The following is a 27,613-nucleotide window of genomic DNA, read 5'->3' on the forward strand; positions in this document are numbered from 1 at the left end:
TTTGAATATCAATTTCGGAAGAGGGTTGGGTAGCATGGGCACAGCGCCCTGCAGGTCTGTCCCAGCATAGACCTTTCTTTTGCCTCGTTTCTTCTAGTGGAGCTTATGACGTGAGTAGGATGGGCGAGCTTTCGATCGACTAGGCGCGTTGACACGAACTACATATCGCAAATCCCTCCATCCGGGGTGGAGGTGACAGCAGCAGGTTGACAGAAGGTGCCGGTGGATGGCTGATACCCATGTATGAGCGTTCAAGTCATCGAAGACAAGAGACCCAAGTGGATATACGTCGCCAGTCTAGTCCCATGTCGATGAGGTGTCACTCGACATTGTCGTCGACGCACACAAACGATTGTCGGAAGAGTGGTCTGGCAGATACGCCATTCTTCGCGACGCGCCAGGTGTTGACAGAGCGTCGCCGGAAAGAGAAATCCACCAGAGGCACATCCATGGAGGAAAAGATTAAGGCATCCCAAAGGCGTAAAATCGTAGACTCGTTTGTGGTGGTGGAGGTAAAATCGAGGTCGTCCGTGAGAATCTAGTGCGCATGCGGTATCCGAGTCAACCGGCATCGGCTTTCGGATCCGCCAGTTGTGAGAGTCCTGTCGTCTATAGAAAGATAAGTCTGTGTTTTTCTCTAGCCTCCACCCACCAAACACCCATGCCTGGAAAGGGTAAATTAAAGTCATAACAGCCATAACCCAGTGTAATACCACCTTCACCCTGGCGGTCCTGGGCCTGAAGTCGAAACAGCATCGCGTGGATTCGCCGGTGTATATCCAGCATCCAGCAGTCTTGAATCACCTTAAGAGTACATAAGTACCCGATGTTTGATGAAGATACTTGTGTACACATGACATCAACGTGCCACTAGAAGCATAGTGGATTATGTATGCATGTATCTAGCTTGCGATGTGGAATCCTCTCGAATTTCTGCGCGGAATATAGTTCTCGCGTTACCAGTTTCAGAGATCTTCTATGGTTAAAATAAAGCGATTCGGTGGTGGCAGAGACGATGTCGGTATCCTTCAAACCCGCCTGGTCTGCGGTGAGTGACTTTCGGCGCCTATCCGAATGATCTTGGCGCCTCTTGCGCGCCCACCGACTCACGACCGACGAGTACGGCATGCATGGGTTTTCAGGGCCCACTATGGACACACACTCGTCCATTCTTTTGTTTTATTCTATGAGAATACCCGCTGGTCCCACTCGTGCGTGTGTCCATGCAGGCGCCTCTCCATTCCAGCAGGGATGCGAAACCCACAGAAGCAGGCTTGTTCAAGAGCTCGTATTCAGTGCCATCAGTATCTATGGGTATTCGTGGGTGCATTGGTAAGGTCTGGGCGTCTACTACGAAGCCATACGTGTGTACGCGTGATGACGGCTTCCCATTTCGGAGGTCTGCACCCCAAGTCGCGTTTCAGTGCACTCACAGTATCCGCGGCTATAAAAGGGGTGAGGGAGCAACCTCGAAAAATCAGTGCGCTGGTTCGCTTCTCCCTCTTCTACTACTACTCCTTTCTAAACAACTCGTAAGCCATATTCACCAAATTCTGGCGTGTGGCTCACCTGACTGACTATCCGTCTCGCAGAGCTTTCGTTGGCCGGTCCAACGTCTACGCCCCTCAATCACTCGCTATCACAATGGTCTCCCCCAAGTTCTCCTACCTCCTATGCCTCCTCCTCCTCTCCTCGGTCACTCAGACGCTGTCAGCACCAGTCCCTATCCTCTTCGATGACGAGACCGCGGGCACCTCAATCTTCTTGCGAGGTCCGCCAGGTGGTGAAGGCCCTCAGGTTGCTGGTAGAAGTACCAACAGCCATGACAGTACCTTGGGGCCGGTCAAATTGACAGGACCTACTACCCCTGTCAGCAGCGATGAAAGTGCTAGTTCCAGAGGCACTGGTAGTACAGATTCCAAAGAAGGACCCCTTGCCATTGTTTCTCCCACCCTCCATGGAGGTCCAGGAACACCCGACACCGACGGCAACAAGTCAGACAAAAGCTCTGTGAGTTCCGGACAGACCGCAAACGAACTAACGAAAGAGGAACGAAAAGAGGTAAGCTAACGACTTCAGACGCCCGCGTCGCTCTACCGATCGCGAAACTCACGGTTTACTACTTTCCGCAGAGAGAGAACAAGTTTAAGTTGGCCGAAGCTCCTCCGGGAAAAGGCAAGCCCGCTCCGAAGGTAGGTTTGGTATATGCCATGAATATCGAAGAAGAGAATTGAACGGATATTATATACATCAGGAAGGTACCTTGGACCCAAATCGAAACAAGGAGTTGCCACCTCCACCTGTACCTCCCAAAGACGACGACAAAACCGTCAAGGATAAGCCGTCCAAGTCGCTACTCCAGGGTTTCACCGGTGCTTTCAGTAGGGGCAAAAAGGATGACAAGGGCAAGAAGGACCCCGGCGCAGGTGGCGCAAGCGCGGTACGTACACATATCTCATCTTCCATATCCGACCCAACGCCTCATACTGAATCCTACATGCCTTTTTGTCCACGACAGGCCTCAGGATCCGGCAAAGGCAAAAACCGCAAGAGGAGCCTGAACTTTGGAGAAGGCGGATCACCCTCGTACTACTACTAGAAGGTAGTACGCCCAACAGTAACGCCCAGCGCCTCTCGAAGCCTGAAGATCCCGTCCAACGATACTTAGTGATAGATTGATCGATTGAGGCTGTCCGTAGTATGTAGTATGTAGAAGAAATGGTGCGCTCGTCAGTGGCGAGCGCTTAAATAACACCGTTTACTTTTTTAAGAACGAAACCCTGTTCAAAAGATCATCATGAGTTTCGTCGGCGCCTATAGGACAATCCCTCAGCGCTTCTTTGCCTAACCTGGGGCCCACGAACAGGATCTCCTGCGCCTCAGCCTCTAGTAGCCCACGATCGACACTAACTCCGCATACAGCACGGTGGCCTCAGCCACTCCAAGACCTACCAGTACTACACTTCCCTCCCTAGTCTGTCAACGACCATCCCATCGCCCCCACTGCACCCACTCACACAGGCGAGTAGAAATCTCAACCCACTCCACATCACGCCCCCAGCACACCAAATCCTTCAAACAAAGGGTTAATTAAATTACTAGTATACTTTGCCTACACTTTGCAACAAAAAACAAAAACGAATCAATTAATGTAACAGAGACACCATCAACTTTTTAGTCCCTTCGTCCACGATGGCTGCGACGCACTCCTCGAACTACTACTAGGCGCATTCGAAAGTAGACTCATTCGAGAGCAAGCCCACTCGAATTAGGTGCACTCGAAAACCGACGCACTCGAGAACAATCCTACTCGAGAACAGGACAACCCCACCCCGACACGCGCTAGCCATTTAGTAAACACGCTTGAAAGGAGGCACAGGCTTGCACTCGTTCTCGTCAAGAGTGGTCTCAATAACACGTCGGTAGGCAAGCTTGACATCAGGGCTCTCAACATCAGGTTGATACGAGAGCGTGTGCTTCATCCAGTTCTCGTCGTCACGCTGTACAAGTCCAGGTTGGAATGAGGGTGCAGTTGGAGTGGTACGTTGGCGGTGAGGGGAGAGGACACGGTGGTGGTGGACGCGGTGATGGTCGATGCAGACAAACCGAGGCGCGCGAGTGGAAGACGGGCCGAGTGGTGGAGGTAGCGGAAGCAGTGACACCGGCGGCAAATCACGGAAGGTGAAAAAGAAGCAAAAAAAGTAATCCAACGTCAGCGATTGGCTGAACCGGGACACGCAAAAATCACATGACAACGTACCTCTGGGTAGTCCTCACGAGCATGGGCACCTCGGGACTCCTTACGGGCAGCAGCGGAGACAATAGTCTGAATAGCGCACTGGAGAAGGTTGCGCAACTCGAGCGTCTCAACCAAGTCACTATGCACAAAAAGAAAAAAGAAAAACACGAGATGTCAGAACCTCTCCCAGAGAATAGAAACGCACAACTCACGAGTTCCAGATCATAGAACGATCCTTGATTCCAACATTCTTAAAGTTGTTGTAAATCTCCCTAACCTTCTCAACACCCTCATCCAAAGACTCCTGGGTACGGAAGACAGCAGCATCAGCCTGCATAGCCTTCTGCAAGTCGAGACGAATCTTGGCAGTAGGCTCAGGTCCGTCAGCGCGCCTGATCTTGTCGAGGAATTCGATGCTCTCGAGACCAGACTCCTCGGGGATGGTCTTGTGGGGCTTGCCGGGAGTCCAGGTGTCACGGATGTGGTGGGCGACGGCACGGCCGAAGACGACGATGTCGAGGAGGGAGTTGGCGCCGAGACGGTTGGCACCGTGGACGGAGACGGAGGCGGCTTCACCGGCGGCGTAGAGACCAGGGACGACCTTGTCGTTGCCGTTCTCGTCAACGGTGATGACCTCACCGGTGTATCGAGTAGGAATACCACCCACTGCATTCAATTGTTAACATAACGGTGCGTGGGTGAAGGGGGATAAAACTCACTGTTGTAGTGGACGGTGGGGAGGACAGGGATGGGCTCCTTGGTGACATCGACACCAGCGAAAATGGCGGCGGTCTCAGAGATACCGGGCAATCGCTCATGGAGAATGTCGGGAGGGAGATGGCTGAGTTGGAGGTAGATGTGATCCTTCTCAGGACCAACACCACGGCCCTCACGGATCTCAATGGTCATTGATCGGGAGACGACGTCACGAGAAGCAAGATCCTTAGCGGTGGGGGCATATCGTTCCATGAAACGTTCACCCTCCGAGTTGAGGAGGTATCCTCCCTCACCACGAGAACCTGAAAGAAAATTCAACCTTCGCAAGTCGCGGTAGCGGGAAAACCTTTTACGCACCCTCAGTGATCAAGCAGCCAGCACCGTAGATACCAGTAGGGTGGAACTGGACGAATTCGAGATCCTGCTGGGGAAGGCCGGCACGGGCAACCATGGCGTTACCGTCACCAGAGCAAGTGTGAGCGCTAGTGCAGCTGAAGTAGGCTCGTCCGTAACCGCCAGTGGCGAGGACGGTCTTGTGGGCACGGAATCGGTGGAGGGTTCCGTCTTCCATGTTCAAGGCGATGACACCGACGCACTCGCCATCTTGCATAATGAGGTCGAGGGCGAAGTACTCGATGAAGAAGTTGGTGTCGTGTCGGAGAGATTGACCGTAAAGAGTGTGGAGAATGGCGTGGCCGGTTCTGTCAGCGGCAGCAGCGCAACGGTAGGCCTGGCCACCCTTGCCGAACTTCAACGACTGACCACCGAACGCACGCTGGTAGATCTTGCCCTCTTTCGTTCTTGAGAATGGCACACCGAAGTGCTCAAGCTGCAAAATTTTGAGGAAAACGCGTTACTGATAGACAAAAGAGCGTACCTCAATGACAGTGTTGGGAGCTTCTCTGCACATGTAGTGGATGGCATCTTGGTCACCGAGCCAGTCGGAGCCTTTAACCTGAACGTCACTCCGGGGTAAGGTTGACGAGGAGAAGAGATGGGCAACTGGAGACGTACCGTGTCGTACATGTGCCACCGCCAGTCGTCCTCAGTCATGTTCTACGCAAATATAAGGCCTCTGTCACGATTCCGTTGAGAAACCAAACTCACTCCGAGTGCAGCATTGATACCACCCTGGAGATAAAAGTCAGTTTAAGCGAGATATGCAGGGCTGCTGTGCACGAACCTGGGCAGCGACGGTGTGACTTCTGGTGGGGAAAAGCTTGGTGATACAGGCGGTCTTGAAGCCGGCTTCAGCGAGACCAAAGGCAGCTCGCAAACCAGCGCCTCCAGCACCGCTGTTTCGAGGTCAGTTGAGGTTCGGAGTAGATTCCGTGCGACTTACACAACGACAGCATCGTATTCGTGCTCGATGAGCGGGTATTTACCCCAGCCCTGAGCAAGTTGTTAGTGTGGAGAAGAACGGGGAACTCGGGTCGTGCTTACCTTGACCTCCTGAGCCTTTACAGGGTTGGTCGCGACGACGCGGGATACTTTGGAAGAAGCGTGGAATGCACGGGCATGGCCCAAAAGAGAGCGTCGCACAGACCTTGCAGCCAACATTGCGGACGACGAAGAGGATCAAGAAAAAGAGGCGCGAGCAACTCTGGTCGTCGTCCCGGTTCCCCTTCCAACCAATCATATGCTCGTGATTCCGGCTTGCCCCTTTTCAAACTCCGACACACAGTCATTCCGGCTTTCCGCGTGCTCTTTCCCGGGCGCTACTCTCCTCATGAATTGCCGAGTCATCCGAGCCTCGACCGGCGTCAAGTCGACGACATCTTGGTTTTCGCCCATGTTCTCTATCATACTCCGAACTCGTTCACTTCCAGGAATGCGAGCTAGGAAAACATGCAGAAATCTAGACTCTTCTACCCCTGACGACTTCGACGGCACCTACAGGTCTTTCGTATCTTCACAATCTGACACAGGAAGTACTCTTAAATTGAGCCAGCAACGCGATACAACATATGTCACTACTACTCGTTTTACTTCCTTCGCTGAGCACCGACGTTCTTTGGCGGAGCGCGATGTGCCTGGACAGCCTTCCTTTGCGCAGCGGGCGGGGATCTCGCCTTGGTAACAGGCTTTGCGCCTGGTGTTGCGACAGATTTCTTGACCTGCTGCTCGAACATATATTAACGACCTCCCATCACTTCCGTACACTTGTTTGATACCAGGCTTTACTCACCTTCTGTGTCCCTGCACGATTCTGGTGAGCAGGTGAAGTCTTTACCTTCGCTGCAGAGTTCGATTTGGGCACGGTGACCGCACGCTTCTTGCCTCGAGGAGTGTTGGCGGCTGCCCGAGTCGAAGCTGTCTTCGGACCAGCCTGAGCGTTCTGAGATGCACTCCTTGACTTGCTCCGAGTCAGCTGTTGACCAGACCTGGAAGCCTAGTACTTCCCGCGTTAGCATTTGTTGCGTATCTCTGTGAATGGGAAGCGCGCGCGTACCCCGCTGCCTGCTCCGGGATCGTCTTCTCTCTTCTTTCCCTTGTCCTCCTTCTGTACCAACCGTGTCAGCTCTAGCAATACACACAATAGTGATGCAGAAAGCGCGCATCAGAACCGAGTGCGTACCGGCTTCTTAACATCCTTCAATTTGCCCGCAAAGTCTTTGACAGGCTTCGCCACTTTACCGAAGAACTCTTTCAACTTTGAAGGTTTCTTGTCTGGAGGTTGGTGCGAAGGATCCTGCTGTCCAGAGCTAGACCCCTGTAAGTTGCAGAGCGTCCCGGTCAGATCATTTTATCCAGCAACCCTCGGGGGATGGGGTATGGCAACACCGCTGATCATGGGTACCGCGTAGTATCTAGCACTCACCTGCGCAGGACTTCCAAGTTCATCACCTGTGGCCTGGCCTATCGAACCCTGATTTCCCTCGCTACCAGCAAGAGACACTTGAGACCCCGACCCATTCGGATGGTTAAAGCTCAAGTTCGTCGACGCCGCGTCGCTCACGAGCGTCCCAGCAGACCCGCTCACAGCATCGTCCAACTTGGTATTGAGTTTAGTCGAAGCAGAGCCGCTACTTTCTTCTGATCGCGGTTTGATAAGCTAGTTTAAAGTATGCACGTATATAAGTGTCGCACGGAAATGGACCTGTGGTTTCTAATGCGCCCAGAGTTATCAATACTCACGTCTACGGGTCGTGCAACGAGGGTTTGTGCCAAGGCTGAGAGTACCAGAAGGCGGAGGAGGATAGTAGTAGTCGACGAGGTTGGGAGGATCATGATTTGACTTGTCACTTGGAAGATATGTAGGTTGGACCAGCCAACGTTTAACTTGGAATCTACCCAAAAACAATGGAGTAAGACGGGCGAAGACAGAAATTGAAGAAACAAAACAAACGAGTATGCTCAGAGGGATGAACCGATGCGAAACCAGCGCAAGGCATCCAAGGGTGGCATTCTTCCCTGCATTTAAAGCCTTCCGTTGTATATACCACGGGGAGTTCGGGGCGCTGGTCTGCACCCTAGTGGACACGCACGGAGGTTCCTACGCAGCGACATCCTCAGAAATATCAATTTCTTTCTTCCAAAAAGGCATACTTACGAGTGCACACGGCGTACGTCTGCATTTTAGTGCACCACAAATGGGTACCGAGAACCTATCGGTTTCTTAAAGACCTGACGGGCGCTGCATACACATAATTTAAGATTCTCTACACCGATAAAAGAGAACCAGAATCCAGATCGTTGAGGTACCGGTGTTAGAAAGCATACATACGTGAGATCGCTGTTTTTTCACCACCAAGACTCGGAGCGAGCGAAGTTGGCTGTCAGCCTGGGATTACTCTTTCCCCCGGTGGGGCCGCATGCTACAATGCGTCTCTTACACCCGATCCGTCCAGAGATATCGCCCACCAGCGGGGGTAAGAAGGTTGAACAAATGTATTAAAGGGCCTGGAGAGGATGTACATAGCTACTCGGAGGGCTATCAGGGGGTATACAGCAAACCAAGTACATCATCCTGCAAGTCTAGCTGAAACGACAGTCGTAGCCTGGCGTGGCCTGCGGCAAGGAAACTTAGCGGACTGATATGGGAAAGACCTCGGTATTACTCACTGTGAGATGAGAGCCACTTTAAACAGAAACGTTGATGGGAGTGCAGCCGAGAGCGATGAGTCCATCTAGAAAGAGCACCCATATAAGCACGACGAACGACGAAGAGGATCATAACACATGATCACTTACGGAACGAGTTGTTAGTGCAGCAGACCTTCTGCTGAGTGCTACAAACACCAATCGCCCAGTCAGAGGCCAAAATATAGGAATAACTAAAAGCGAATCCATACCAAGAGCTGCCACCGCCAATTCCAAGAACATTGACACTGGTGCAGGTCACACCGACCTGCCCAGTAATCTGCTTGAGATCAAGGTGGAGGAGACCGGTGATGATCTTCTTGACAGACGAGTCGAGGTTGTTGGCGTCCTGGACGCTGTTGCAGCATTGGACTTCACCGCCGTTGCACTGCTCGGTGGTTGCGCCGGGGGCAGCGAAGACGGCGGAGACGGCTGCGAGAGCGAAGAGGGTAGAAGTAAGACGGGCGAACATCTCTGAAAGAGTGTGTAGAAGGTTGGTGTAGTGAGTGGTAGACTGCTGAAAGAGTGGGGAAAGATAGAACTGGGTTCTGGGGGATCGGAGGGATTTTGGCAGGGTTTTTATACCCTCGAGAGGTCGGGAGGTCGGGTGTCTCTCCGGGGTAAAGTCCATATTCCCTGTCTCCGCACAAGACTTGAGAAAGTAAAGTTTCGTGTTTTCAAATGAAATTCACGGCGAAAATAGTCGCGAGGAATACACGAGCGTTCTCGAAGGTTAAATATAGCCATGGCCATACCCTTTTTGGTCAAGATTGCGCGCCTATTCGGTTGGGCTAGAACTTCTTTTAGCCTTGAGGCTTTGACACGCTGTCGAGTTTGAAGCTTTCCTGCCAGTTTACCGTAAGATGTAGAGTGAATTTGGAAATTGCCAGGAAGTTTCTGCGAAGGGATGTCGCCTCGGATCCGGAAATAGCTTTTGTTCTGCCAGGTATGGTGGATTGACTACTGTAGTAGCGATGACAGGAGGGACAGCCAGCGGTGAGTCTAACCCAAGAGGACAGGGACTTCAGGCGGCGTTTGTTTCAGCGCAGATAGTGAAAGAGATGCCCGCGAGTCGAAGTCGAGCGAACAAGTCGAGTGAACAAGTCGAGTTCAGTGCAGGTTGGCGTCACAGAAAGCATGAGAGACTTCAAGCCTCTATGGGACGAAGGACCAGAGAGGTTGATTCATAGTAGCCTTTTAGCCTTCGAGGGAGCTCAAAAACCGACACCTGTCAGATAGAGTCTGGGACATGCTCGAAGTGAAGCCTCCCCAACCGCGCGCTTGGCATTCCAAACGCCCTCGTCAAACAAGGACATACACCATCGCTTTTTGTTCCGTTCCTGATCGGAACCGGGATGGGACTTTTAGGGGCTTTCAGGCCGCAACACTGGAAGCTCGACAAGCCCGTCGGATCTTGGCTCTCTATCTTGACCTCACACCTCGATGGACGATGTTTCCAACGGCGATGGCAAGGGTACGTCTCACTCTCCAACCTCCACAACACGAAACTAACCACCAGAACCTCTGTAACGATGAATAGTCCAACTTGACCCGACCCTCGACTTCGTGGCGGGTACTATCGCGGTATGTCAGGTGTTGTTGGTCGTGGATCTGGGAGGGAGGACTCATCGGAGGATGGCTGTGGTTACAGGGAATGGCAAGTCTCGCGGTCGGCTTTCCGTTTGACACAGGTTAGATACCACAGAATGCCGGAATGTTGGATATGAACCCGTGGCTGACCCGCCCTGGTCCACAGTGAAAGTCCGGTTCCAAAGTCCCGCAATTGCGAGCAAGTATACCTCGACGTTTAGCGCTCTACGGACGATTATGCGGGAGGAGAAGCTTATTGGATTGTATAGAGGGATTACATCGCCCATGGTGCGTGGCTGTACCTCTCCGATTGGTTGGAATAATGTGTATTGAATGCGTGGATTGTAGGCCACGGTCGCGTTAATGAACGGCCTAGTTTTCGCATCCTACCGCTTCTTGATGAAGCTCCAACTAGAGAACGCAGATGATACACCGACGTTAACACAAATCGCACTCGCAGGGGCGGGGAGTGGCATCGTCAGCTCGTACGTTACATTCAATTCACCTCTGCCTAGTCATGTTCTTTCGGTGCACTCGGGGATGCTGAAACGATGTCTGTATCATAGGTTAATCACGACTCCAACGGAGCTCATCAAGATCCGACAGCAATCTATACCGACTCCTTCGACGGCACGACAGGTTGCATGGCAGATCTTTAGAGAGAGTGGCATAAAGGGATTGTATCGCGGAATAACCGCGACGGCACTTAGAGATACGGGTTATGGCGCTTACTTCTTCGCTGTGAGTACATACTCTCATTCCTCGTTGGCTCATAAGCATGCTAAAGGCATTTCGTATCGCCAGTACGAAGCCACATGCAGACTATTCGCCCCTCCAGCACGAAACTCGAGCGACATCATGGCACATGTAGAATCCGAAGTATCCACCCTCTCCTGGCCAGCTTTACTCTTCGCAGGCGGAGTAGCAGGTATCGGTACGTACCCCCAAACCAACACAAAACTCAAACACCAAACCCAATCTAACTTTGATGTCCACACCCAGCTGGCTGGCTCTTCACCTTCCCTTTCGACGTCGTCAAGACCCGGATCCAAGCCAGCAAGCCTATCTATTCCACCCCATCCGGCGCAGGATTACCACACCATCACGTCAACAGACTCGCTAGAGGATATGCAACAGCTACACTTTCGACTCCTTTACTCCATGGACTCTTACCAGAACGGACGGTGGCGAAGGTGGTGCCGAGAGATACGAACCCGTATCGCTCGACTTGGTCGACGATAGTGAACTCTTATCGGTCGGAAGGCGTGGGTGTGTTCTTCCGTGGGTTATCGCCTACGCTTATCCGGTGAGCTTACTTCCCTTTGTATCATTGAAGCTTCGACTGATGTTTGGTGGGTGCGCAGGGCGATACCGGTGAATATGGTCACTTTTGCAACGTTCGAAGCCTGCGTTGCCGCGTTTTCGTGATTTGGCTGCAATCTGATAGTCAAGATGTATAATGATCATCTCAGTCTGATGCAGACCCTGCTCTGCTGCTTTACGTCCACAATGTATTACTAGCCATCTCTCACTACCTAGTTAGAGCTGTATACCATAATCTGGTTGTATCATTAGCCGCTCAATACTTAATGTCTTAATTCCCAAAAACCTCAAAGTCAGATCGCTTTGGCCGTTGGCGAGGTTGAGGTCTGAGGTCTGGGTCTACCGTCCGAGGCTGGGTGAGTGGTGAGTGGTGAGGACGATGGGATGGTCGGGCTGCCAAGGGTAGGTTGGGCTTAAGTTGTGCGCTGTTGTTGAGGGAGGGAAGCGTGGCACTGGTAGGTCCTGGAGTGGATGGTGCTAGAGTCTTGTATGCAGAGATAACGAAGCGCCGAGGGATAGAGCTGATATTAGTAGGCGCCGATGGCCACGTCGTGCTTACACACGGACGCTAGGTGTGCAACTCGAAATGATCGTTGAACAGGGTTGAACGGTGTTAATTAAGCCTCGTCACAGACGAGTATACAACCTCTACTACATACATTCTACGAAAACACCGATCAATCTATCACTATCATTGGGCGGGGTGTTCAAGGGGCGGTGGCCTTGGCGTTCGCCTAGTACTTAGTAGTACAAAGGTGATCCGGCATCTCCAAAGCTCAGACTCCTCTTGCGATTTTTGCCTTGACCGGATCCTGAAGCCTGTCGTGAGTGCAGAAAGGTATACATCTATGAATTAGTATCGAGGCTTTGGGTCCGATAAGGGAGTGGAGATATGAGCACGCACCGCGCCTGCGCCCCCTGCGCCGCCGGGGCCCTTCTTCTTGGAATTCGGGGTGAAGGCGCCTTTGACAGTCTTCGCGACACTTTTGACCTTTCCTCCGAGGCTGCTAACAGTGCTTTTCACACTACTTGCAACGCTGCGTAAACTGGCCTTTGAGGACTTGCGGCTCAAATTGTTGTCGCCGCCAGCGGAAGTGCCGGGAACCGTCAATAGACCTCCAGATCCAGATCCACCAGCCGTTGGATTCCCTGAGTCGATGCCTAGCTTCTTCGGTATCGGGGGAAGGTTAGACATGATGACGACTTGGCAAAGAAAACGCGTGAGGTTAGCTTACTTTCATGGCTTTTGCGGGAATTTTGGGATCTTTGGGATTGTCAAAGTTCTCTGGTTCGGGACGCACGGACCCGGGATCAACAATCGCTATTGGACTTCCGGGCCTACTATTAGGAGTAGAACCAGAACTAGAAGATCCCGAACCAAAGTTGGGCATTTTGTGTGCCTCAGCGGACCCCGTGGAAGAGGTACTGGAGGTACTGGAGCGCCTAAGTGGGTCTTTACCTCCTTGCGGAGATCGCAAGAAGAGTGAGATTCCGGTAGCATCTTCGCCGAGATCTGGGATTGGCGCCGAGAGCGTCTGGGTGACGGACGACAGGACGAAGAGGCAGAGGAGGTAGGTGAACTTGGGGGAGACCATTGTGATAATGAGTGCTTGATTGAGGGGCGTAGATGTTGGACCGGCCAACAGGAGTCTGTACGACGGATGTTCGGATGAGCTTCGTTGGACGAAGTTCAGTTTAGATGGTTGAGGAACGTACTTGTTCTTTAGGGAGTAGGTGTAGAAGAAGAGGGAGATGCGAGCCAGCGCACTGATTTTTGAAGGTTGCTCCCTCGAGTTTTTATAAACGTGAAAAGCTTGTGGGGGTGCGCCGAAGGCGATCTCGGTGAAGGCTAAAAGCGAAGCTGGCCCACACACTCGTTGTCATAGACGTCCCGACCTCACCGATGTACAAACTACTGATACACCTAAATATTGATGGCATTGAATATGAGCTATTGAACAAGCCGACTTGAGCGGGTTTCGGCGCGGCATCACTGCAATGGAATGGAGAAGACCGCCTACATGGACACACACAGGCGCGGTATTCTCACTGAGGAGAGCAAAAGGGTGAAAGAGTGTGCAGTAGCACAGGCCAAAAACTTGGACGTCAACCTCAGAGTTGTCCGGAAGAGGCGCCACGGTCATTCGGATAAGCGCCGAAAGCCCGGCTCCGCAGACCAGGAAGGTTTTCAGGATACCGGCGTCGTTACTCTGTTATCCAATCAATCTATTTTGGCGCCAGGAGAGGATTGTAATATCCGACACTGGTACTTAAAGTAGAAAACGGTGGCGCGATGCTTGTTGTGTGCGCAAGTTTCTTTCTTTCAAGTTTCGTTCGTCATCAAGCATCGGATACTAAAGCCAGATCTCCATATGTACTACGCACCCTTCCTAAACAACATCCCGCAAAACATCCTCCTCCCCACCCACTTCCTCGCTCTCTCCCCAAAACGACGCACAACCTCCCCTTCCTCGTCCCCCACACCCCTCTCATCCACCTGGCCTACAATTTCCAGCCCGCACGCCTTCGCAGCTTTCAGTTTTTCCTCTATACCATGCATGTAACTGACACCTGTCACTTTGACGCCTTCAGCGTTTCGGAACGCGGCCCTCGAGGCCCCCATCTCGGGGTGCATGTCTGTCACCCATGCCCATGCGCCTGGTTTGAGGACGGCGCTGAGGACGGGGAAGAATGAGTTGAGAGGGACGTGTTCGAGGACGAGGGTGCTGATTAGGGCGTCGACTTTATATGTTTCTTCTGTGTCATCCGTGTTGGAGGTGGTGCATGCATTGGCATCCCGGAGGAATTCGACTAACTCCTTCTGCTGAGTCGTCAAATCGATCAAGGCCCACTTCGCCCTCGTCTCCTCCTCCCCGCCTTCTCCCTCACTAGTCCTGCCAACGCTGGAACCCCTCCCATTAAACACCAACTCGCCAAGCTTCTTCCTCGCCTCCTCCATCATACCCTCACTAATATCCGTAGCGTAGATCACACTCCCCCTCGGCGCATACTTTTTGAGTAGGACGGTGTTTCGTCCAGTTCCACAGCCTAATTCGAGGATCTTCAGTGGTGGATTCGAAAGGGAGGAGGTTAGAAGGGGTATGACGGTATCTTCAAACGCGAGCGCGTCGAGTTGTTGGAGGACGTTCCCGTCCGTATCGTATGTCTTAGCCCAGGAGTTGTAGAGTTGGGCGTTATCCTCGAGGGTGATCGTTGGTCCGGTGGATCCGGGAGTGGCAGGGTTCGGCATGGCTATTTTATTAGCTTTCCACCAGAGTGTTAGCTTTCCGTCAGTGTTAGCTTTCCGCCAGAATGCGCAAGCAAGAGAAAGCGAGAGGAGGGAAAACAGAATGGATGCAGAAGCCAAATTTATACCGTGGACTCGAGTCATATTCCAAGATCCAGCGAAGCACATGGTCCTTGACGGTTATCATTCAGCCTCTCCTTCTTTGGTGTCCGAGTCGGCCGGGAGGTGGAACGAGTCATACATGGGGAAAGAATAGAATAGAATCAACAATACACTTTACACACCACCAAGTAATGTCAGGTATACAACCACCCCGCGCGTGCTGGTATCCACCACCACCAAAAAAGCAACTGAGAGGTCTAGTACCTCCCTCCACCTCTCCTGCCACCACCATACCTATCATTCCTACCCCCATACCCATAATTCCGTCGGTCTCCTCCCCAGTCGTCTCGTCCTCCCCGACCTCCACCACCTCCACCACCCCACGAGTCGTCCCCGTATCCACCCCCTTCCCCAGGTCGGATGTCGCGTCCGAACGCGTCTCGCCCACCTCCTCCACGGTCTCGATCCCCTCTATCGCGGTCGTACGTGTCCCGTCTCGAGTCATGATCGCCATATCCTCCCGCACTGCTGCCATATCCACCACCGGTATTACCGCCATAGCCACTACCACCACCACCACCACCTCCACCCGCACTACTCGACCCTCCCAAACCAGGCGGCGCACCTCCAAACCCAGGCACCGCAAAGTCGTCGACCATATTGGTATCATTAGCGTAGCCACCACCCTGCGTCTGCGCAGGGGGCTCAGGCTCCCTCCACCACCCACCCGAGATATCCCTCCCCCCACTCCTCCCTGCCGCGCTTCCCGAAGCCTGCGGCTGCTCGCCCGGGGGCGGGCCAAACCCGGGCAGCCCCCCAAACCCAGGCACGCTCATTCCGCCCATCCCATCATCCTCGTCTCCCTCTCCCTCGCCTCCACCCATATCCTCCGGCGGCTTCTCCCCGCCCGCCGCGAATACGCTCGTCTTGTCGCCCGGGCGCTCGCGGGACCAGAAGCGCGTGGTGTGGTCATTGGAGCCGGAGACGAGGATGTGGCCGAGCGGGTGGTAGGTGAGGGACCACACGTTCGAGTCGTGTGCTTGGCTGAGCACGGCGCGGGGTTGGGAGACGGGGGTTGTACCCGTGAATAGAGGTACCGAGGATGAGGAGGTTCGGTCTTTGGCGATTGTGTTTGGGGGAGCGGGTGCAGGAGTGGAATCGACCATGTCAGCTGAACTTAGATCCCAATGGAGGATCGAGCCCTCTGAACCGCCCGATACGAGTACAGGGTGTACAGGGTGCCAAGTGATTGCGCATACTTCCTTCTTGTGTCCCTTTAATACCCTGAATTCCTTCAAGGCGCGGATGTCGAAGACGCGCACGGTTTGGTCGCGCGAGCCGGTGGCGAGGAGGTTGCCGTTGGGCGACCAGGCGAGGGCTTGGATTGTGTTTTTGTGTTGGTGGAGGGTGGAGAGGCAGGTTCCGGTGCGCGGGTCCCAGAATTTGACGGAGCTGTCTTTGCTGCCGGAGACGATTAGGCCTTTTGTGGGGTGCCATTCGACGCATTTGACGTCCCAGCCGTGGCCTGTCGCATTTATTAGTTGAGAGTTGTAGATATTGGAGGTTACTGCGCACCGGATAACACGTTCTCCCCGCGACTCTCCTTGAACGACCAGATCCTCAAACTGGAATCGTCACTCGCAGTGACGAACCTCTGATCATCCGGACTAAAACTCAACCCCCGTATCGCTTCCCTATTCCCGCTATTCGTGCCCTGCCACGCCGTCAAGTTGTTCATGTTAGGCTCAAAGTACTTGATCACACCCGACTTGTCCGTCGAGGCGAGGTAGTTGCCGGAATGCGTGAACCGCATCGCTGTAATGGCTGTATCGTGCGCTTGGAGGATGGTCTCAAAGTTGAAGGTGAGCCCGTTCCAGAGGGTGAATTCGCCGGATGTCGAGCCTGTGAGGATGCGTCGGGCCTCGGGTGTCCAGGTTACGACGTTCACTGGGCACCGGATTTTGTTCGTGGATGTGTGCACGAATTTTGTGCAGAGGGAGGTGGAGGCGTTGGAGGGGTAAGCTTTGGGTGGTAATAGCTAGTCATACCATAAGCTTTGGTATTCAAGTTCCAGAGATTGGTTAACGCACGTCGATAATGTATGGAGGTGCAGGCCTCATTTGAGGCACATACCCAGGATTCGGTGCGAGTTTTCTAGACTTGACTAGTCCATTAGTTTCAACAAGACATTACAATGGTCAAGGCTAATAATTACCAGAATCCATCTGCCCATACCACCATTATAATCGACTGTCCTCCTAGGCCTCGTCTTCTTGACAATCTTCCCCTCCAAAGCCTGTTTCTGAATAAACTCCTCCTGCAACCGCGCGTCTTCATTCGACGGTGGTTGAGGATCCGTCAGGTACTTTTTGGGGCGCCATTCCAGGTGCGCTAGTGGGTTCTGGCTCTCATTTTGCGTTTGTTGTTGTTGGTCTTGCTGTTGTTGCTGAGATGTTCTTGAGACCCTCAGATGCGTTGGCAGCGCTGTTGGAGGTAAGAGAATGGGTAGTGACATTCGTCGTGGTTGGCGTTAAGAGCGCGTTTCACGATGAGCTCGACCGTTTCGGCAGTGCCAAGGCTTTGAGACAAATAGGCGCAAATAAGTTGGGAGTGGTGCGAAGGTTGCCGCAGTTGTCCGAGTCGTTCACCACACTCATCGTCGACGTCGTGTAGACCTAGAATGGCCGACGAATATCCAAGCCTGCTCCGTATGTTTCTGGTCTGTTGTGCGTCTGGGATGATGTTGACAGTGCAAGGATAGGTTCGGAGCGTATGAGCTTGGTGCAACTTTTTGTGCCCACCGAGGTTGCGCATGACACTGTTCACGAACTTGGTGAACTCGGAAACGTCCAATTCAAGGATGTAGGTATTCAACCCTCTATGCAATATTATAATCTAATGAAGAACAGTTGAACCCAAGCGTCAACCCCTTCCAACGTTCGTTCGTTGGGGAAATCCGGCGCATCGACGAAATGGGCCGCCGAGTTCGCTTCTTCGCCACGCAGATCGAAAAGGAGAAGGATGTCGTCCCGGTTCGACCCCTCATCGACTGTGCACCCGTTCTGACCACTGGACCCCGCGCGGCGCACACCATCGACGAGCTCGACACCACCCTCGCAGAGCATGAAGCCCGTCTGACCAAGATGAACGAGAGCTACCAGACCCTCAGCGAGAGGACCCGTGAGCTTCAGGAGGCCAAGCATGTGTTGAAGGAGACCGCCGTCTTCTTTGACAAGGTATGATTTCAGTGGTTTTGTGGTGTGACGGAGGTATTGACTGTGTGCAGGCTCAGAACAGTCGTGCCGAGATTCGGTCCTCGTTCGACGAAGCTTCCGCTCCGCTGTTGAGCCACGATGACCGGGAAGCGTCGTATGCCCCTATGAGCGCCGGATTCGACCTCGAGTGCGTACCATTCCTATGACGCTATACTTTGTGCTGACTCTCTCTCAGGTTCGTAGCTGGTACCATCGAGCGAAGCCGTGTCCCAACCTTCGAGCGAGTTCTCTGGCGTGTCCTCCGCGGTAACCTCTACATGAACCACACCGACATCGCCGAGCCCTTCGTCGACCCATCCACCAATGAGGAGACCTTCAAGAACGTCTTCATCATCTTCGCCCACGGAGACGCTCTCCTGGCCAAGATCAGGAAGGTCGCCGAGTCCATGGGAGCTACTCTCTTCCCTATCGACTCCAACGCCGATAAGCGCTCGGATGCCCTTCGCGAGGTTACTACCCGCCTCGAGGACCTCCAGACTGTCCTCTACAACACCGGCTTGACTCGACGTGCAGAGTTGGTCAAGATTGGAGAGGGCCTGCGCATGTGGCAGGATGTCGTTAGGAAGGAGAAGTTGATTTATGAGACGTTGAATTTGTTCAACTATGATGTTAGGAGGAAGACTCTCATTGCTGAAGCCTGGGTTCCCACTAGGGACATTACCAAGATCCAGTTGGCTTTGAGGCATGCTACGGTTCGTGGCTACACATACCCCTCTGCTTCTTGTCTCTGACCACCCGCATAACAGGAAGGATCCGGTACAAGCGTTCCTCCCATCCTCCACGAGCTTCACACCAGCAAGACCCCACCAACCTTCCACCGTACCAACAAGTTCACCGAAGGCTTCCAGGCTATCATGGACTCGTACGGTATCTCGGCCTACCAAGAAGTCAACCCTGGTCTCTTCGCCGTTATCACCTTCCCTTTCCTCTTCGCAGTCATGTTCGGTGATATTGGCCATGGTGCCATCATCTTCTTCGCTGCCCTCTACATGATCGCGCGGGAGAAGAGTCTGGCGAAGGGTGGAATGGGCAACAGCGAGATTATGGGACAATTCTTCTTGTATGTTTCTTACTTCTCGTCTAGTGGCGGCTGTGACTGATGAATGTTGGCTTCTAGCGGTCGATACATCATTCTTTTGATGGGCATCTTCTCGATCTACACCGGTTTCATCTACAACGATATCTTCTCCAAGACGTTGCCCATCTTCAAGTCTGGATGGAAGTTCGCTAATGGTTCGACCACTGGTGAATGGACTGGATCGACGTACCCGTTCGGTTTGGACCCTGGCTGGCATGGAGCTAGCAACGCCCTCGTCTTCACCAACTCGTACAAGATGAAGATGTCGATCGTGCTTGGTGTCTGTCATGTAAGTTCACCGTTCGCGTCCGTTCCAATCTCGTCCCTAACAAATGCCACCCGCATTAGATGACATTCGCGCTCTGCCTCCAAGTCCCTAACCACTTCAGGTTCAACCGCAAATCTGAGATCTGGACCAACTTCATCCCGCAGATGATCTTCCTCCAAAGTATCTTCGGCTACCTCGTCCTCTGCATCCTGTACAAGTGGACAGTCGATTGGTCCAAATCCCCGGTGTCGCCTCCTTCGCTTCTGAACATGCTTATCACCATGTTCCTGGAGCCGGGTGTGGTGGCGCCTGATAAGCAGCTCTATCCTGGACAGGGTTTTGTTCAGTTGGTGTTGTTGGGTTTGGCGGGGATTTGTGTGCCGTGGTTGTTGATCACCAAACCGTATTTGGCGTGGAGGGATATGAAGAAGCCGAGGGATGAGGGGTATGTTAGTTTGGGAGCGTCAAATGAGCTGGGGACTGCCCGGGATTCGGGTGAGAATGGGTTCAGGCAGAGTGAGGATGATGTGCTTGAGGGTGAAGAGGAGGGACATGGAAGGGCTGTTCTTGAACATGAAGAGGGTGATCATGTGCGTTTCATTTCGGCATATCAGCTCTTTGGTTGATCGTTTGCTAACCGCAAATTATCTTGTTTGATGATAGGAGGAACACGATTTCGGCGACGTTGTGATTCACCAGATCATCCACACCATCGAGTTTTGTCTGGGCTGTATCTCGCATACTGCTTCGTACCTCCGGTTGTGGGCTCTTTCGCTTGCGCATGCGCAGCTTTCGGAGGTGTTGTGGGATATGACGATTGCTGGGTTTTTGAATCCGCAAGGTGTGACTGGGTGGATTGCGCTTGCGATCATGGGCTCGATGTGGTTCTCGTTGACAGTTTTCATTCTCTGTCTTATGGAGGTGAGTGTAATCATTCCGGTTACTCCTTGCCTCTTTCCATCTTTCTCCTCTTCTTTCTTCGAACGAACGTTCTTTTTCTTTCGTTCTTTCGTTTTGGTCTTTTATCTTTTCACAATTCTCCTCGGATGGACTTTATTGGTCTGCGTGGTGGCGCGCCGCGTGTTGTCCCTTCTTAGTGTGCGTTCTTGGGATGTATGGCCACTTCGCGTCGATCTTCCGGTCGGCTTGCTGTCAGCAGGTCAAAAATTCCGGCGTTATGCCGTTGGTTTCTTGTCTCGTACACTTCCGAGCTCTCACTTTCCCTCGTTCACGCCCGTTCACGCGTTCCGACATCCGAGCCCCCGGAACGCGTGAGTTTGTGGTGTAATTTTCCCCTATTTTTTCCCTGGTCGCGATCGTGGCGTTTGCGGTTGGTGATGCCCTATCCCCTATTTCTGGCGATCTCACGTTCGGGGGCGCCCACTTGTGTCGTTAACATGGCCGACATGGGATGATGTTTGTCTCCATTTCATTTGCTTCACGTTTCTTGTTCGTTTTTGCTGCTTACGACGATCAAATGGTTGACTGGTTGGATCGCTTATCACGCCTTTGGTTGTGTCTCCTTTTTTTTCACAGGGTCTTTCGGCTTTCCTTCACGCGCTCCGTCTCCACTGGGTTGAGGGGAATAGCAAGCACTTTGAGGGTGGTGGACATGTGAGTAACACGTTTTCTCCACTTGCATTCTTTTTTTCTAATCGCGCTGGGTTATTTTAGCAATTTGTGCCGTTGACGTTTGTGGAAGTTGCGAGCAGCGAGGATTAGTGATGGATGAATTAGGGCGATATGGATGTAGATGACATTTTGTGATTGGATGGATGCTATTGGGTGGTTTAGCGTACATACATAGAAGGTGGCGGATGGAGGATCGGAGATGCGATGGGGGTGCGTCAAGCTTGAGAATCCCGTTGTTCTGCCGTTGATGATGGTGATCGATGCGGTGGAGACGGGAGTAGGCAAGGAAAGGAAGGCGAGGTGGACCAACCAACCACGTTTTTTCTTCGATTCTTGAACGTTTCCGAGCGGCGTCGTCGGTGGATGTCAAGTTTCAATTGTACCCTTGATTTTGCAACTTCTTTTCCTTCTTTCGTTTCCTTGCTTCCTTCTTCCCATCTCGGGTTCGGATTGGGAAGGTGATCCTAACCGCATTTCATTCATTCATTTGTTGTTTGTTATCCCGTTCGCTCCGAAGTCGTTCTGCGGTCGTTTGGCGCCTCGTTCATGTTCATTCATTCATTTTCTTGCAATCCTGGACCTTTTACATAGTGCTCGCTTGTAATGTGATTTCTCTTGTGCTCGTATCGGTGTGTGTTTTGGCCCTGAGATGGTATGTAGATCTGAGTGCGCTATTATTATTTCTGGGAGCGTGTTATTGTCACGTCGGAGGGTCTGTGCAACGTTCGAGGGTACAACTAGCTAGCTCGGGGTTGCCGAGACTAGCTTGTCAGGTATGTCCAGTCCATACTAGTCTAAGATCTAAGGGCCCATCCATACCCGAAATGCAGATAACCGTTAATCACAGTCACTTCGTCCGCGTCTGATTTGGAGATAGTCGATGTAATAAGTCGATGTTTGGTCGGTGTAATGGAAATGCTTCAAGGCTCCGAGCGTGCGGCGGGCGGGTTTTGTTTTTGGTAATTTATGTCCGCCTCGCCCCTTCGAGTCGAGGGCTAATTTGTGGCCTTGGGGCCTCATCTTGTTCTCGTCCTTCTCCACCCTGAGGGACGATGTCGCTCTCGTCCTCTCCACCCTGACGGCCATCTCGTTCTCGTTCTCTCCACCCTGAGGGACATCTCGTTCTGGTTCTCCACCCTTGCGGTGCCGCGGTGCCCTGGCGGCTCAGGGATACCCTTGTGCATTTCTAAACGAACATGAGTTGGCTTGAGTTGGGTCTTGTTATTGAGTCATCCCATGACTTGGAGCATTCTGGACGATCGCGGCGATAATGTATTTTTTTTTCTGGGCTTGGGCTGGTGCGTGCGTGGGGTGTTTTTTCGCTGCAAAAGTGGATCCCGGGGCGTCCTGGTCCCCAACGGAATAATTATGATTCTCCTATGTGCATGCGAAGCGATGCGAGCACGTAGTCAGGCCCAGATCTACCCCGCATTTTTTCTGTTCTATGTTCCTGTAACTGAGTGCCCCTCTGTTCGTCAAAATCCCAAGGAGTTATCATGCTAAATATTCGCGAAGGTCCTCAGGAGGAAAGGACCAAAAAATCAATTGGTAGAGATTTGATTGGAAGGCGCGGTGCGGAGGCAGGACCGGTTTCAAGGTACGGAAAGGGGATAAGTTTTTGGGAGCGGAAGCGCTGCTCCAACCGATCCAACGGGGATAAGCACCGCTTTTTGTGTTCGAAATTTTTTGAAACTCCGATCATTGAGGGAGGTATTAAGCTCGGACCGTTTGGATTATTGGCCTCTTTTTCTTTTTTCTTTACACCCTTCTCTTTCCTCTCTTCTTACCCCCACCCCCACTCATAGAGGTGAGCATTTTCTTGAGCTCGTCGTCGTCTATGGCGATGAGCACGACGGTCCCGACAGCGAGCTGACTGTTTTTTTAAAGGCGTTCATCGCCATTATAGAAAAATAGAGCGTTCTTTGTCCTTTGCTCAGTCCACCCGTCTGTGTTAACGACTCGAAACCCTCAAAACCACCACCAAAAAAAAAACTTTCCATCCTTCTATAACGTTTAGACCTTATAGACCCTAAAAAGGTGCGTCTTTGAACGATTCCGAGGCTAGAAGATTGTGTGGACTGACTGAGGGGTTGAATGTTCAGATATCATTAGAAATGCCCGCCATTACCGCTTCCACCGTTGCCACCCCCGACCCTGCCGCCCTCAAGGCCGCCGCCACTGGAGGCGCCCAGGTTGATGTTGCCGCCCTCTTGGTTGCTGACAAGTCCACCCGCGACCAGGCCCTCGCCTCCCTCATCGCCGCCGCTGAGCAGAAGGGCCCCGCCGCCCTTCAAGCCATTGGCTTCACCGACGCCCTCGTCAAGGCCCTCGGTGACAAAAAGTCGCAGGCTGCCCGCGAGGGTGCCGCCGACGCCGTTCTTGTCGTTGCCAAGAGCGGAGCCATCAAGGCGCTCGAGGCTATTTTCATCGACTCTGGGCTGTACGCCGCCCTCCTTGAGACCTTTGCCGACAAGGTCGTCCCCGTCCGCACCGTTGCTGTCGAGGCGGTTCGCGAGTATGTCGCTAACATGAACCCCTGGGCCACCGCGCTCGTCCTCCCCGCCCTTCTTCACCAGATCAAGACTGCCGGCAAGTGGCAAATTAAGACTGGTTCCCTCGTCGCTGTCAACCAGCTCGTCAAGAGCGCTCCCCTCCAGATGGCTCGTCTCATGCCTGACATTGTCCCCGTATTGGCTGAGGCTATCTGGGATACCAAGTCCGACGTCAAGAAGGCTGCGCGGGATGCCTTGACCAAGGCGACTGCGTTGGTTTCGAACAAGGACATTGAACGCTTTATTCCTGCTCTTATCAAGGCTCTTATCAACCCCGTTGAGGAGGTGCCTAACACCATTGCCCTCCTCTCGGCCACCACGTTCGTTACTGAAGTAGACTCGGCCACCCTTTCGCTCATGGTTCCCTTGCTCTCTCGTGGTCTCAACGAGAAGCTCACCGCTACCAAGCGTAAGGTTGCTGTGTAAGCCTCCCCCTTTCTTTGTTTATCTTTCTTGTGCGGTTTGCTTATCGGTCGCTTATAGTATTGTCGACAACATGGCCAAGCTCGTCGACTCTCACATCACCGTCCGACCCTTCATTCCCAAGCTGCTCCCCGGTCTCATCAAGATCGAGACTGTTGTGGCTGACCCTGAAGCCCGTGGTGTCGTCCAGCGTGCTATCAAGACCCTCCGTCAAGTCGGCCAGGTTCCTGACGACTCTGATGGCTCCGACCTCCCTCCCATCAAGCACGCCGACGAGAAGCAGCTCTCCCACTCCCTCGTTGCCATCTACAAGGCCCGCGGCGTCGACATCTCCCCTGGCAACGTCGACGTCATGTACGCCTCCAACCTCGCCGCCAACCTCGTCAACGCCAAGAACTTTGACGTCCCTGAGTGGGATACCCTTGCTCCCTACCTCGCCATCGTCTCTGCCACCCCCGACGCCGTCGAGATGGCCCGTGAGTGGGTTGTCCGCTCTGCGTCTGAGGACGCTGGTGATGGTCACGTCGAGGACGACGAGGAGGAGGGTGAGGACCTTTGCAACTGCCAGTTCTCGCTCGCCTATGGTGCCAAGATTCTCTTGAACACCGCTACCCTCCGTCTCAAGCGTGGTCACCGCTACGGTCTCTGCGGTAAGAACGGTACCGGCAAGTCCACCCTCATGCGTGCCATCACCAACGGCCAGGTTGAGGGCTTCCCCTCCCCCGACGAGGTCCGCACCTTCTACGTCGAGCACGACATTGACGGCAGCGATGAGGCCATCTCTGTCCTCCAGTGGGTCCTCGACGATAAGCGCATCAACGCCTCCCGCGAGGAGATCGTTGAGGCTCTTGCCTCTGTCGGCTTCTCCGATGAGCGTCAAGCTCAGTCCATCGGCAGCTTGTCTGGTGGTTGGAAGATGAAGCTCGCCCTTGCCCGCGCCATGTTGTTCAAGGCTGACATTCTCCTCCTCGACGAGCCTACTAACCACTTGGACGTTGTCAACGTTGCCTGGTTGGAGAACTACCTCACCAGCCTTACCACCTGCACCTCCATCATCGTCTCTCACGACTCTGGCTTCCTCAACAACACCATCACCGACGTTCTCCACCTCAACCGCTTCAAGCTTCGTCGCTACAGGGGTAACCTCGAGGCCTTCGTCAAGGCTGTTCCCGAGGCTAAGTCTTACTACACTCTCGAGGCCGCCGAGGACTACAAGTTCAAGCTCCCCGACCCTCCTCTCCTCGAAGGTGTCAAGACCAAGGAGAAGTCGTTGTTGAAGATGCGCAAGGTCAACTTCCAGTACCCTGGCTCCTCTGTCCAGCAGCTCCACGACATCTCTCTCCAAGTCTCCTTGTCCTCCCGTGTCGCCATCCTTGGTCCCAACGGTTCCGGCAAGTCTACTCTCGTCAAGTTGCTCACTGGCGAGATGGAGCCCAACAAGGGTGGTGAGATCTGGAAGCACCCCAACTTGGTCATCGGTTACGTTGCCCAGCACGCCTTCCACCATATCGATCACCATCTCGACAAGACCGCCCTCGAGTACATGTTGTGGCGTTACCAGACTGGTGAGGATTTGGAGGAGATGAGCAAGGCTACTCGCCAGATCTCTGAGGAGGAACAGCAGAAGATGAAGGAGGGTGCTATGATCGTCATCGAGGGTCAGAAGCGCTTCATCGACGAGATTGTCAACCGCAAGAAGCTCAAGCAGTCCTACGAGTACGAGGTCTCGCTCAAGGGCTTGAGCTCTTCTGAGAACATCTGGCTCGCTCGTGATGAGCTCATCAAGCGTGGTTTCGAGAAGGTTCGTCTTTTTGTCGCTTTTCTTTTCTCTCTTCAGTCTCTTACTGATTGTGTTCTCGTTTACAGAAAGTCCTCGAGGTCGACACCCGTGAGGCTCAACGTCTCGGTCTCCTCCGCCCCCTCGTTCGTCGCGAGATCGAGAAGCACTTCGCCGACTTCGGTCTCGAGCCCGAGTTCGTCTCCCACAACACCATGCGTGGTCTCTCCGGTGGTCAGAAGGTCAAGATCGTCCTCGGTGCTGCCACCTGGCGTCGCCCCCACGTCATCTGTCTCGACGAACCCACCAACTACCTCGACCGTGAGTCGCTCGCCGCCCTCATCGAGGCCCTCAAGACCTTCGAGGGTGGTGTCCTCATCATCACTCACAACCGTGACTTCTCCGAGTCTATCTGCTCTGAAGTCTGGGCCATGCGTGACGGTCACCTTGAAGCCTCTGGCCACAACTGGGTTGAGGGTCAGGGCTCCGGTCCCCGTATCGACCAGAAGGCTGGTGAAGACGACGTCCAGTACGACGCCATGGGTAACAAGATTGAGAACAAGAAGGCCAAGAAGATGACTGCTTCTGAGGCTCGCAAGGCCAAGAAGGAGCGAATGGCTAGGAGGAAGCGTGGTGAGGAAGTCTTCACTGACGACGAGCTCTAAGTTTGTCGTTCTCCCGGTGATGTTCTTTCTCTGTCCATTTTTGATTCGTCCCCTCGCTTTCCTTGTTCGCACATGCTATTCGGTCTCTCTTCATTCCCCCCACATTTTCGTTTCATCCTCGTTACGACCTTGTCATGCCGCTCTCGATCTTCTTCCTTGTTGCATTCCATGTTGTACTCTTTACCCCGCCTTGTATTATTCACCGCATAATTACTTTATTGGCCAATACCATCGACTGGTTTTTCTACTTCACTTTGGCGTGTGTGTCTGAATGCGTGAACGTTTGTGGATTGGTGTGGGTTTGGTTGGCGACGAACGTGCAGGAGATGGTGCACGGTGGAGGAGGTACTTGGCACATTGTTATCTATCGCCTTTCATTCGTTCAGGGGTTGGATGACGAGCGGCCGTGGTCACAATGGGCTCCGTGGAGCGTCATCTTTTTGTAATTCGCTCCTTTCCTTCTTGGGCTCCAAGTTCGAGGGGAAGTGTGTAGCATGCACCACAAGGAGGCATCGTGGTTGGTTATCGCACTCCTGATAAGGTGGACGTTTGGTTCTCTCCTTGAATTCACGTTGCCGCTTAATCCTCCCTGGGGCCCCCGCTGCAGGTTGGTGGATATCCTGGTGGGAACGAGTGACTGGATTGCTCATGCAGAAAGTACAGTCAAACTCGACGCTGAGGCCGGCATTTCAGGAGTCAGGAACCAGGATGTGAACGGTGAATTAGATCGTGTTCCCCTGCATAGATCTATGCTAATTTATATTCCCGAAAATGAATTCGAAGTGAATTGGGGAAAATCCAGTTCTGGCCAGACTCCGAAGATTGAACTGTCGTAAGGTCAATGAATCTTGAGAACAAGCGGTTCGAACTTCGCATCCGTTGGCGCGACTCCGAGTCGCACAACTCGTCCTGGTCAGTGTTCGAGCCTCCAACGCCGGGCTATTCTCATTCAGAATACTTTATTGAGGGTCTATTTCAATACGCCCTCCATAGATAAGTCCGGGGCGCTGTTTCTCCGCTGCTTGTAGGGTCTCTCGCCCATATGAGGGTGCTCGAGGGTATGCTTCACAGTTATCTTTCTCCCGCCCCTCTAATTTTACTATCGCTGGGTTTACATAGCACAGGTTAGGGCGCTGGTTTCG

At 53.1% G+C, this 27,613-nt stretch overlaps 9 protein-coding genes across 9 annotated transcripts; 4 read left to right on the forward strand and 5 right to left on the reverse strand.

Moving 5' to 3' along the window:
- Positions 1–1,377: 1,377 nt before the first annotated feature.
- Positions 1,378–2,599, forward strand: CC1G_06083 (hypothetical protein; the record flags this gene model as incomplete). Its single annotated transcript, XM_001839841.2, has 5 exons — positions 1,378–1,532; positions 1,593–2,061; positions 2,133–2,192; positions 2,255–2,440; positions 2,519–2,599. 5 exons carry the CDS (start codon positions 1,378–1,380, stop codon positions 2,597–2,599), a joined length of 951 nt encoding a protein of 316 aa, XP_001839893.2.
- Positions 2,600–3,070: 471 nt separating this feature from the next.
- On the reverse strand, positions 3,071–6,033 carry CC1G_06084 (succinate dehydrogenase flavoprotein subunit). The gene is made up of 11 exons (XM_001839842.2): positions 5,900–6,033; positions 5,799–5,848; positions 5,640–5,751; positions 5,564–5,587; positions 5,471–5,512; positions 5,334–5,411; positions 4,814–5,285; positions 4,459–4,758; positions 3,952–4,405; positions 3,761–3,878; positions 3,071–3,500 (listed from the first exon to the last, which is right to left on the reverse strand). Exons 1-11 carry the CDS (start codon positions 6,014–6,016, stop codon positions 3,351–3,353), a joined length of 1,917 nt encoding a protein of 638 aa, XP_001839894.1. The 5' UTR covers positions 6,017–6,033; the 3' UTR covers positions 3,071–3,350.
- Positions 6,034–6,441: 408 nt separating this feature from the next.
- CC1G_06085 (hypothetical protein) lies at positions 6,442–7,687 on the reverse strand (the record flags this gene model as incomplete). The annotated part of the gene is made up of 6 exons (XM_001839843.1): positions 6,442–6,576; positions 6,645–6,848; positions 6,909–6,959; positions 7,035–7,169; positions 7,278–7,511; positions 7,595–7,687. The coding sequence occupies 6 exons, from the start codon at positions 7,685–7,687 to the stop codon at positions 6,442–6,444; spliced, it is 852 nt and encodes a 283-aa protein (XP_001839895.1).
- Positions 7,688–8,539: 852 nt separating this feature from the next.
- On the reverse strand, positions 8,540–9,011 carry CC1G_06086 (hypothetical protein; the record flags this gene model as incomplete). The annotated part of the gene is made up of 2 exons (XM_001839844.2): positions 8,540–8,586; positions 8,651–9,011. 2 exons carry the CDS (start codon positions 9,009–9,011, stop codon positions 8,540–8,542), a joined length of 408 nt encoding a protein of 135 aa, XP_001839896.2.
- Positions 9,012–9,982: 971 nt separating this feature from the next.
- Positions 9,983–11,557, forward strand: CC1G_06087 (carnitine/acyl carnitine carrier; the record flags this gene model as incomplete). Its single annotated transcript, XM_001839845.2, has 9 exons — positions 9,983–10,013; positions 10,080–10,123; positions 10,191–10,230; positions 10,296–10,417; positions 10,478–10,614; positions 10,696–10,870; positions 10,934–11,063; positions 11,132–11,435; positions 11,494–11,557. The coding sequence occupies 9 exons, from the start codon at positions 9,983–9,985 to the stop codon at positions 11,555–11,557; spliced, it is 1,047 nt and encodes a 348-aa protein (XP_001839897.2).
- Positions 11,558–12,193: 636 nt separating this feature from the next.
- CC1G_14004 (hypothetical protein) lies at positions 12,194–14,702 on the reverse strand (the record flags this gene model as incomplete). The annotated part of the gene is made up of 5 exons (XM_002911919.1): positions 12,194–12,271; positions 12,357–12,620; positions 12,688–13,102; positions 13,169–13,301; positions 13,838–14,702. The coding sequence occupies 5 exons, from the start codon at positions 14,700–14,702 to the stop codon at positions 12,194–12,196; spliced, it is 1,755 nt and encodes a 584-aa protein (XP_002911965.1).
- Positions 14,703–15,058: 356 nt separating this feature from the next.
- CC1G_14005 (polyadenylation factor subunit 2) lies at positions 15,059–17,316 on the reverse strand (the record flags this gene model as incomplete). The annotated part of the gene is made up of 4 exons (XM_002911920.1): positions 15,059–16,326; positions 16,377–16,839; positions 16,892–16,965; positions 17,037–17,316. 4 exons carry the CDS (start codon positions 17,314–17,316, stop codon positions 15,059–15,061), a joined length of 2,085 nt encoding a protein of 694 aa, XP_002911966.1.
- Positions 17,317–17,481: 165 nt separating this feature from the next.
- CC1G_06089 (vacuolar (H+)-ATPase subunit) lies at positions 17,482–21,677 on the forward strand (the record flags this gene model as incomplete). The annotated part of the gene is made up of 11 exons (XM_001839847.2): positions 17,482–17,509; positions 17,563–17,663; positions 17,711–18,037; positions 18,088–18,203; positions 18,252–18,768; positions 18,823–19,136; positions 19,194–19,443; positions 19,503–20,012; positions 20,086–20,343; positions 20,959–21,036; positions 21,097–21,677. The coding sequence occupies 11 exons, from the start codon at positions 17,482–17,484 to the stop codon at positions 21,142–21,144; spliced, it is 2,547 nt and encodes an 848-aa protein (XP_001839899.1). The 3' UTR covers positions 21,145–21,677.
- Positions 21,678–22,824: 1,147 nt separating this feature from the next.
- Positions 22,825–26,723, forward strand: CC1G_06090 (elongation factor 3). Its single transcript, XM_001839848.2, has 5 exons — positions 22,825–22,861; positions 22,942–23,091; positions 23,157–24,028; positions 24,090–25,830; positions 25,896–26,723. Exons 3-5 carry the CDS (start codon positions 23,169–23,171, stop codon positions 26,469–26,471), a joined length of 3,177 nt encoding a protein of 1,058 aa, XP_001839900.1. The 5' UTR covers positions 22,825–22,861; positions 22,942–23,091; positions 23,157–23,168; the 3' UTR covers positions 26,472–26,723.
- The last annotated feature ends 890 nt before the right edge of the window (positions 26,724–27,613 follow it).

This window comes from Coprinopsis cinerea (genome assembly GCF_000182895.1).
Source record: "Coprinopsis cinerea okayama7#130 chromosome 2 map unlocalized cont3.2, whole genome shotgun sequence".
NCBI classification, from domain to species: domain Eukaryota; kingdom Fungi; phylum Basidiomycota; class Agaricomycetes; order Agaricales; family Psathyrellaceae; genus Coprinopsis; species Coprinopsis cinerea.